The sequence below is a fragment of the Gracilinanus agilis genome, chromosome 6 (genome assembly GCF_016433145.1).
Source record: "Gracilinanus agilis isolate LMUSP501 chromosome 6, AgileGrace, whole genome shotgun sequence".
NCBI classification, from domain to species: Eukaryota; Metazoa; Chordata; class Mammalia; order Didelphimorphia; family Didelphidae; genus Gracilinanus; species Gracilinanus agilis.
In genome coordinates this window covers 285,604,845-285,615,285 of record NC_058135.1, presented here as the reverse complement: position 1 = coordinate 285,615,285, position 10,441 = coordinate 285,604,845, and the positions used below count along the sequence as shown (strand labels likewise).

At 56.1% G+C, this 10,441-nt stretch overlaps 1 protein-coding gene across 1 annotated transcript in view; it reads left to right on the top strand.

The window, feature by feature from the left end:
- EEF1G (eukaryotic translation elongation factor 1 gamma) overlaps positions 1 to 1,717 on the top strand; it is a 9,029-nt gene extending 7,312 nt beyond the window's left edge. Inside the window, exons 7-9 of the mRNA XM_044682220.1 lie at positions 955 to 1,127; positions 1,207 to 1,331; positions 1,472 to 1,717. Of these exons, the coding sequence (XP_044538155.1) occupies positions 955 to 1,127; positions 1,207 to 1,331; positions 1,472 to 1,630 (457 nt within the window). The 3' untranslated portion in view covers positions 1,631 to 1,717. The remainder of the gene's footprint in view (positions 1 to 954; positions 1,128 to 1,206; positions 1,332 to 1,471) is intronic.
- The last annotated feature ends 8,724 nt before the right edge of the window (positions 1,718 to 10,441 follow it).

The window sequence follows — 10,441 nt, the reverse complement described above, 5'->3', positions numbered from 1 at the left end:
TTTTTTTTTTTTTTTTTTTTTTTTTTTTTTTTTTTTTTTTTTTTTTTGTCTCATTTAGGGTGTTGTAGTTCTGGCCTCCGTGTAGCTTTCTGATCCAGTTTCCTTTGGGTCCTTTAGTCCCTCCTGGTGATTTCAGAGTGGGAAAAGTAAAGCTGGAAGGGTGGGGGGGGGGGCAGGTTGTAAGGGCTTTGAAGGCTTGCTCTAGGAGTTCCTAATTTATCCTGGAGGCACTAGGGAGCCACTGGAGTTTATTGAAGAGAGGAGCCACTGGGGCCAATCTCCAATCACCAGGCAGCAGCAGTGTGGATGGAGTTGGGGAAGACTTGAGGCAAGGAGCACGCCATCTTAGGTTGGCTGTGTGGGGAGGGTCTCAGGGGACCATAGGACTGTTCACTTCGTAGTGCCTTTGGGTGAGTGGGAGGGGTTTGGGCATCATGGAGACACGTGTCCCGGGTAACTCCCTGGGAAGGCTGGGAGATCTGGGCAAGCAGCCAGTGCCAGTTGGAGCTCTTGTGCTGGGATTCCCCCAAGTGGTCCTCCATAAAATGAAGGAGTCTGCCAGTTTGATCTCTGAGCCCCTTTCCAGGATCCTGGCAGAGAGGTGGGCTTGGGGGGCCAGTCTGGAGCTGGAGCCTGAGTGGGCACCAGGGGGCAGCAGTGACTCGGGGCTGGAGACCTCCCTGCTCGGGTCCCACGCCCTCCACATGCCGATCATAGCTGGGGGTGGAGGGGGAGGGAGGGAGGGGAAATGGGATGCTGAGAGTGTGACCCTGGGAGTGTCCCAGCAGGGCTGCAGACCCCGAGTGCCACTACCTGGCCCCCTCTCCGTCCAGGCGCCTGGACTGTCCTGGCTGGCTCTGCTGCTCACTGACCTGCTTGTGAGAGTATTTAGAGTTGCTTTTTGCGCCCTGCGTGCTCCAGCTCAGCCCTTGTCCCTGTTTTCTTCCTCCTCAGTACCTTCGTGTTGGATGAGTTTAAGCGCAAATACTCCAACGAGGACACCCTCTCGGTGGCGCTGCCCTACTTCTGGGAGCACTTCGACCGGGACGGCTGGTCCCTGTGGTACGCCGAGTACCGCTTCCCCCAAGAGCTCAGCCAGACCTTCATGAGTTGCAACCTCATCACTGGTCAGTAGGCGAAGCGTCTTGGGGCGGGGGAGGCTGGAAGGGGGGATCTGGGCCACAGGCTGATGGTTCTCTCCCCCAGGAATGTTCCAGCGCTTGGACAAGCTGAGGAAGAATGCCTTTGCAAGTGTCATCCTCTTTGGCACCAACAACAGCAGCGCCATTTCTGGAATCTGGATTTTCCGCGGCCAAGAGCTCGCCTTCCCGGTGGGTTGGGGCCGGGGCCGGGCAGCGGGCTTTGTGGGCCTGGCCGGGGGGCCTCTGGAATAGAGGGGGTGGGACTTCCCGTCCTTGCGGTGGGCCTTAGGGTGCTGGGACCCCGACACTCACTGCTCTTTGCTTTACAGCTGAGTCCAGACTGGCAGGTGGATTATGAGTCCTACACATGGCGCAAGCTGGATCCTGGCAGCGACGAGGCCCAGACCATGGTCCGAGAATACTTCTCCTGGGAGGGGGCCTTCCAGCACGTGGGCAAACCCTTCAATCAGGGCAAAATCTTCAAGTGACCCCCCTGCTACCACCTAGCTGCCTGCTGCCTCCTCTGCACGGAGGTGCCAGTCATTAAAGGAAACTGATGAACATGGAAAAAGCCACCCGCGTGTCCTGCCTCCTTTGGGTCCGCTCAGAGCCCTGGAGCCCTGCCAAGCGCCTTGGTGCTGCCCTTCGGAAGCCGGGCTCTTGGGGGTGGGGGGGTGCCAGAGCTGTTAGCCCAGGGCAGGGGCTGGCATGAATGGGGCAGAGAGCTTGGGGGGGGGCTTCGCCTCCTCCTCCTGGTCCCCCTCTTCCCACCTTGCTGGACTGGAGCCCCAGCCTGGCTATAGGTCCCCTGTGGGGGTAGCCCTGGGCCAGGGCCTCCAGCAGGAAGCATGATTCAGCCCTTTGGGGGAGGGGCACACATCTGGAGCTCATTCTGTCCTCCCCGCCCTGCCCAGGGCTGCCCCTGGGCGGCCTGAGTCACCGGCCCCGCCCCCCCACCAGGGTGGATACAGAATTTAGAGCCCCAAGTTTGACTTAAAAGGAAACTGATCCTACCCCCCCTGTGGTGGGAGGGGGAGGCGCAGGCACACGGGTACATGGTTGGTGGAGTGGTTTGTAGAATAATTTGCAGTGACCACACTGCACACCCTGAACCAGGGCCTCCTTTGACTGGGCTTACGCCCCAGGGAAACCCCAAATCAGCAGCACTTATTGTGAGGAGTGATGAGGCTCCCGAGGGGGGCACTGCGGTGCTTGGGCCGGACTCGGAGCCATGGGAAGAGCTACAGCCCAAACGGGACTCAAGATCCAAGGGCCAAGATAGGGAGGGGAGCTCCCTAGGGGCAGGTTTGGTGTTGGTGGGGTGACTGGGTGGAACAGTGGTTAGAGAGCCAGGCATAGAAGTGAGGGGTCCTGGGTTCAAATCAGTCCTCAAGACACTTCTGAGCCGTGTGACTGGGCACCGTATCTCCCTGCCTAGCCCTTGTCCTTCCACCCTTGTCAACAAAACCCCCAGTTGGGCATCTTGGCCTGCAAAGCCTTCCAGGTCAGTCCCTCTGTTTATACCTGATGGTCACCCACGGGCATCCAGGAGCCACCCGCTCCCTGTCCATGATGGCCTGGAGGCAGAATCTGCCCGTTTTACAGAGGACTGAGGCGTCCTGGTCACACTGCTGGCTGGAGGAGCCCTCACAATGTCCTCAAATTGTAGATGGTTCCTGAAGGCCTAGGTTGGATTTGAATCCAGGCCCTTTAAGGAAGCAACACTTTCCTCTGATGCCTACCTAGTTCCGTCACCTCCCCAAAGGCTCAGAAAAGGCTACCAGACTTCTGTGGGTCAAAGGCTCAAGGCAGGAACTTTCATTTAGAGCAAAATCATCCCTAGAGCTGGAGGGAATCTAGCCCCACCCCTTTTTGAGCCTCAGTTTTCTCATCTGGAAAATGGAGATAAACCTAGCACCTGGGTCCCAGGGGCTTTGTGAGGATCAAAAGGGATCTTTTACATAAACTTGCACAACCTGAGAAGCCTGGAGGAGATGTTTAGGGATATTCCTTTGAGAAGAGAGCTGGGAGAGAATCTTACCCTGGGGGAAGGGAATTTAGAGGGGTCTCTGACCCCTGTCTTTTTACAGATCTGGGAGCTGAGGTTCACTAAGGAATGACTTTTTTTTTAAACCTGTACCTGGCTGTCTTAGTACCAATTCTAAGACAAGAGCAAGAAGAGCTAGGCAAATAGGGTTTAAATGACTTGCCCAGGGTCACAAAGCTAGGACATAGATCTGAGCCCAACTGAACCTGGGTCCTCCAAACTCCAGGCCTGGTTCTCTACCCACTGAGCCACCCAGCTATCTCCATTAAGTGACTTTTCCAAAGTTAGCAATAAGCATTAGAAAGCTCCAGCTACAGCCTAGACAGTGGTTGTCTAGTAGGTGGTAGAGCTGAGATTTGAACTCGGGTCCTCTGACTCCCAAGTCCAGGGAATGATGGAGAAGGGATTCTCTGCCCCATTCAGAAAAGAAAGTTGAAACTTCTCTTAAACCTCTCCCCCAGCCTGCCTTTAAGGTCCAGAGAGAAATAGGAGGCTTGGGCTTAAATTCTCCCTTTGCCCTCCCTAGAACGGTAGGCTAGAGCCTGCAGGGACCTTGTGTTCTGTGTTCAGGTGTCCAGTTGGGGTTTTCTTGGCAAAGCTGCTGGAGTGCTTGGCCGTTTTCTCCTGAGAAGAAGCCTTAGAGCTCAGATATTCCCGTAGACATCAAGCCTCAGAGCAGAGGACTTGCATCCTCTGATTCCACGGAGGTGGCGGGAAGATTTGGGATTGCTAAACTTCAGAGCAGGAGTGTCAAAGCCTCAGCCTGCATGCAAGCCGAGGGGTCCAAAACAGGCCTAAATGTAGCTGGGCAGAATTTAACAAAAGAAAGAAAAATACAATAGCTCTTAGATCATGCTAATATACGGTTTTCTACAAGCTCCCCCTCCCATTCTTTTGAAAGGTTTAGTGGTCCCTCTATTAAGAGTGATACCATTGATTTAGAGCAGTGATGGTGAACCTTTTAGAGCCTGAGTTCCCAAACGGCACCCTCACAGCACATGTGAGCCCCCCACCTTACCCCAGACAGGGGAGGGAGGAAGTGCTCTGGCTGCAGGGCAGAGGGGCAGGCGATGAGAGAAATGTCCTCAGGTGTGCCTGGAGAGGAGAGCCAATGGGGACCTAGAGCATCCCTCCTGTTTCCCCAATCATTTGCCAACCCCAAATCAGTGAGTTTTAAACCTCAAATTCCTTCCCTGAATCTTTAGGATCATGGTTACCCTGGTCAAAGGTGAGATGTCTCTTCTCTTTCTCTGTCTCTCTCCTCCTTTCTCCTTCCTCTCCCTCCCTCTTTCTCTGTCTCTCTCTCTTTTTTTTTCACTCTGTCTCTCTGTCTCTGTCTCCCTCTTCTGTCTCTGTCTTTCTCTTTTCTGTCTGTCTTTCTGTCTGTCTCTGTCTCCCTCCTCTTTCTCTGTATCTCTGTCTCTCTCCTCCTTTCTCCTTCCTCTCCCTCTTTCTCTGTCTCTCCTCTTTTTTCACTCTGTCTCGCTGTCTCTGTCTCCCTCTTCTGTCTCCCTCCTCTCACTCTGTCACTTTCTGCCTTCTGTCTCTGTCTCCCTCCTCTCAGTCTGTCTCTCTGTCTCTGTGTCCTCTCTGTCTTTCCTCTCTCTGTCTTTGTCTCTGTCTCTGTTTCTGTCTCCCTCTTCTCTCTGTCTCTGTCTCCCTTTCCCTCTCTCCCTCCCCTGCCTTCTCCTCCTTCCCTCCCCTTCCCCAGGGCATGGCTGAAGACTAAGCCCAGTAACCAGCATTTACTAATGCTTACAGTGTTAGAATAATCTGGAATCGGGCTGGGCCTGCTCTGCTCTCTCGCTACGGCTAGGACACGTCCTAGTGCCTTCTCTCCCTTAATGATCTCTCATGGACTCAGGATATGACTCGGTGGCCAGTGGGCTTCCCCGTCAGCCTGTGAGCTCTTTGAGGCCACAGGGGCCATTTTGGGGCCTTTTGGTCACCCATCCAGCACCGCTTAGCCGGTGTCCGCCTATGCCTGACTTGCCTCCAGTGGGGGTTTGGAACAGTCCGAGGCCCCGAGCACCCCTTGGGAGCTAGACCAGGCTCTCCACGTGGGTGTGTGAGGGGCTCCTTGGCCTGTATTCGAGGGTTCTTGCAGAGAACATGCCAGTCTCCCTTTCCTCGGGAGCACCAAAGCAATAGTAGGTGCTTAACAAATGTTCCCCGCCAGCTGGACGGGTCACTCTTGCAGTCCCTTCCCGGCCCTCCCCACAGCGGGCCCCCCCACGATCTCTTCTTTTGCTTTGCCCCCACAGGCTCGGGAGGGTGGAATATGGCCCCCTTTGGGGGGGCGCTCCCCATTCCCAGCCTCCCTCTGGTGGCTCCTTGCTCTGGTCCCAGCACTTGCATGGGGAGTAGCCTTGCCTGCTTTGGGCCTCTCGGGGCCTCCCTCTGGCCAGGGGTTCGGGCAGAGGTGAAAGTGAGAGCAGGCTCACCCCCAGGGTTTCGGTGTCCCTTAAAGCACTCCAATGATGTCACTTCCTGAGGTCTCCCCCCACGCACCCCCCCACCCACCCCTGGCTCCCCATAGCTCCGTTGCTTCCCCAGTGCCCAGGCCTGGCAGTGCCCCCTGGTGCCCGCAGTCCCCTGGGCCCTCTGCAGCCCAGATGGCTGGCCTGCGCTCTCTGGCTTCTGTCTGGTCCCAGTGTGGATCGTGCTGCTCTGGTTCTGCTCTGTGTCTGCATCCTTCGTGCCTCTTCCCAGCATTGCCTGCTCGCCCCGTGTCCGCCATCGTGCTCGTCTCTGCTGTTTCTCCAAGCATTCTCTGGGCAGTGGACTCACGTTGGCCTTTTCCCTGCCTCAGTTTCCTCATCTGTAAAACGGAAATAACAACAGTTCCTGCCCGCTGGGATGGTTGTCAAAAAGGGCTCTGTGAGCCTCAAAGGGCTGCGTGAACCGCGAGGGGATGATTATCGTTCCCAATCCTGCCGTCCTGTGTGCGAGGGACGTCCCTGGTGACTTCAGCCACAGCTTTTCCCTGTTCTGGGCCAGTTCCCCCTCTGTAATGGAAGGAGGCTGGACTTGAAGGAGAGTGTGAGTGGCCAGCGAGATGGCGCTGGGGATAGAGCAGGAAGACCTGAATTCAAATGGCCTGGGTGACCCTGGGCAAGTCACTTAACTCTGCTTGCCTGGCCCTTGTGCTCTTCTCTCTTAGAACCCATACCAAGACAGAAGGGAAGGGTGAAAACAAAGCTTGGAGAAGTCTGTCTTGTGGGCTCTGACCTGAGTTCGAATGATGCTTCAGCCCCAATTTCCTCCTCTGTAAAAATGTAAAATCAGACTTGAGAGCTTCTGGGGTCCTTCCAACTCCTCTGACTACAGAGAAGGAAAAGGGCATAAAGTGGGAGGGGGCTGCAGAGACCCCAACTCGTGTCCAAACCCTTCCCATCGCAGCTGAGTCCTTCCTCCTGGCCAGGACTTGTTTTTAACCAAAGGTTGGTTTCAGGGCCTTATTTAAATAAAAGGTGACCATCTTCTTCCGGACGCCCCGGCTGGCCAGGGTCTGAGGCGGCACAGAGACAGGCCCATCCTCCCAGCTGCCCACCTGCCCAATGGGCCACGTCCTGCTTGGGGGGGCTGGGGTGCTGCTGGAGGAGGCCCAGGTGTCCCCAAGGGCTTTGGGGCCCCTCAGTCACATCTAGTTAATAGAGTGAGTCGCCCGCGCCCCACACCCTGGCATGGGGGCCTTCCCTGCTGTCCCAAACCTACGTGCCAGGCGGCATTGCCTTCCACGTTGGAGGATTCCCCATCGGGCACAGGCTGGGGACATCGTCCCCACCTTCCTCTGGGGACACGCAGAGATGCTCTGAAGGATGGCGCCTTCCCTCGCCCGTCGTGTGGGATCCTGGATGCCAGCCAGAGCGGGCAGAACTTCCTCGGGGCCAGGTGCCCTCCTCAGAGCTGGGGACACAAAGCCAGGCCCAGCGCCGCCCCCCGGGAGCTCCCAGGTGGGCAGACAGAGACGACCTGCCCAGGAAAAACGCCCGCCGGGGAACCGAGAGAGCCGCATCCGCAGAGGCGGCCTCGGAGGGACCGTCCCGATGCCATCCTGGCGCCATGGCATCCGGCCTCAGAGCCCCCACAGCGGCCGGGCTTCACACGGAACTCGGTCTGGGGGACGCGAGTCTGCTTTTGTGATGCGAGAATCTGCTATTTCTTAATAAACATCTATTCCCCTGCGGAAACCAGCCTCAGATTCTTCCTCGCCATGTCACCGCACCTGCTGGCCTCAGTTTCCTCATCAGTACAATGAGCTGGAGAAGGAAATGGCCAAGAAAACCTCAAATGGGGCCACAAAGAGCTGGACACAAACCAACAACAAATTTCTATTCTATTCTATAATGTTCTATTCTATTTCATCATATTGTATCATGGTATAGTTCTTATATTATATATAGTGTTATATTATATTGTATTGTGTTATATTTTGTTATATCCTATTATATTGTTATATTATGTTTCTTCCCATTATGGTATATTATATTAATTTTATTATATTACATGCTATGTATTTCATTATATATTATATATTATATAATGTAATATATATATGTAATACACAACACTGGAGGACATCAGAACGCTGATCTATGCAAGGACCAGAAGTGACCATATATATATATATATAAAATATATTATGTTACTTCCCAGTATAGTATATTATATTAATTCTATTATATTACATGTTATGTATTTCATTATGTATTATATATATTATATAATGTAATATATATATATAAAACTGGAGGACATCCGGACGCTGATCTATGCAAGGACCAGAAGTGACCTGGGCGGACTGATGGGAAGCTCAGCTCCTAGCTTTTAGCGGAGCAGGTGGTGGACTGCAGGTGCAGAATGGTGGCTACCTTGTTTGATGTCAATCCCTCACTGCAGCACTGGTTAAGTCTAAGGCACTGTGCTAAGACCGGAAGCCCTATGCTGGTTTGCTCCCCGTTGCAGGGGAGAGTTTTAAGGGGTCACTGAAAAGAGATGGAAATGGAATAAAAAAATAGCCATAAAAGCTTTTATTTGGATGAAGCACCATGTTTGGTAGAAGAGAAGGATGCAGTTTGAGTCTCAACTCTACTGCCTATAAACTGACTGTGTGACCTTAGGCAAGTCATTGAAGCCTCTGAGCCTCAGTTTCCTCGTCTGTAAAACAAAGGGAGCTGGATTGAGTGTCGCTGCCTCAGTCTCTTTCCCCTGACGCTGAACTCTTGGCACTTGGGGGGGAGAGAGTGGGTCGAGCCACCTGTCGTGGCCTGTCTGCCCTGCTCCTCTGGCAGGAGGCTTAGAAGGCAGCTGGTGACTCCTGAGTCGGCTGTCCCGAGGCCCGGGTGCCCACGGGACCGTGGTAGGCCAGCTAAGGGCCGAGGCAGGGCCCGCCGGGTTCTTTTGGGCAGGGTGGAGAGCAGGGGGGGGGCAGGGAGAACGGCCTGTGCCCTGCCCTCCCCAGGCTGGTGGGGCTCTCCTGGGCGGTGAGGCTGGGGGCCAGGCTGGGCAGGGGTGAGTGGGGGGCTGGTCTCTAGACTTGCCCCCCCTGGGCCGGAATGCGCCTCCCTCCCCCCTCCACTTGGGGAGCCAGAGCAGCTGTCATGTGAGCCGCTCGTGCTGGCTCAGCCCTTTTGCAATCATGGCTCTGCTGTGCCAGCTGGGGGGAGAGAATGGGCCAAGGAAGGGGCTGGCGGGGAACCTGCCCCACCTCTCGGGACGGGGTGGCAGTCAAGGCTCCGGACAGAGACAGGAAACCTCGTGCCCTCGGCAGAGGCGGCAGAGCGGGAGGATGGGCTCGGGGAGCCCCTCGGAGGAAGTGGGGGGCTGGGCCGGGGCTGGGCAGGGGACCCGGAGAGGCCGAGCTTCCCCTGACTCACGGGGCGGCGCGGGCTGCGGGGGGACTTTCCTGCCAGAGCTCCTGCCTGCACCATGTGGGTCCTGAGTCACTGCCGCGGAGCCTGCGGCCACTTCCCTTCTGGCCAGCGCGGGACGGTCAGAGGGAGCCTTCCCATCCCGTTCCCTGGCAGCCGCCCCATCCTTCCGGGACAGGCTCACGAGACCGCTGAGCCGGGACGGGAGGGCAGCGGGACGCGCGGACTTGGGTCCGAGTCTGGCCGAGGCACTTCCTCATCCTTAAAATCAGGGGCTTCTGGGTGACCTCGGAGGTCCCTGGGCTGAAGTTCTCCGTCTGAAATTCCTCCGTGTCTATCCTTTCACATTTGGGGAAACTGAGGCCCCAAGGGGGGAAAGGGCAGCCCCCGACGTACCTTTGCTCTGCTGCAGCGCAGACGCACCTCAGCAACCAGGGAGAGTGGGAAGGAGGGAGGGAGGGAGCCTGGGGGGTGGCAGACAGGCTGGGGGTGGGGGGCTCCCCTGCGCGCCCGAGCCCCGACATCCAGCGCTCCAGGTAGTGGGGCAGGGGTGCGATCTGAGTCCTGAGGCGGGCATAGGGCACAGGTGGGGCAAGGGAGGGCCTTGGGTGACATGAACCTCAACTATGTGGTGACTCACACCCTGGGCAGCCTGGCCCTGCCCTCCTCAACCGGATCTCCCCAGACTGGGTTGGAGAAGAGAGGGAGACCGGGGAGGGAATCCCAGGGCCCCTCCCCCACCCTTTCTTTTCCACCCTCTCCACCCCCAACCCCTCTTCCCCCTCCTCTCACAACCCAGTGCTCTCTTCCTTCAGGAAACAGAAAGGGAGGCTGGGAAGGCAGCTGGGGAGAGAGGCTGGAAAAGAGGAATCTGCCTCCCCTTCTGGGGCCCTCCCAACCCAAGGGTGGGGACTGGGGGGGAGGGGAGCTGGCTGGGGTGTTGGCTCCTCGATTCATTCCACTCTCTCCTCCCTCCTCTCACTGTTTACAACTCAGCCCGCCCAGCCCCAACAGTTCCGAGCTTCTCTCTCCTTCCTCCAGGCTCCCCTCCTTCCCTCCTTCCTTCCTTTTCTCCTTCCCTCCATCCCTCCTTCCCTCCCTCCTTTCCTCCTTTTTTCCTTCTCTCCTTCCCTCCCTTCCTCCCTCCCTCTTTTCACCCTCCTTGCTACCTCCCTTCCTCCTTCTCTCCTTCATTCCTTCCTTCCTCCCTTCCCTGCTTTCCTCCCTCCCTTTCCTCCTTCCCTCCTTCCTTTCCTCCTTTCTTCCTTCCTTCCTTCCTTTCTCTCTTTCTCTTTCTTTCCTCCCTCCCTCCTTTCCTTATCTTTTGTCTGTAATAATGGTAAAGGCTAGGCAATGAGGGTTAAATGACTTGCCAAGGG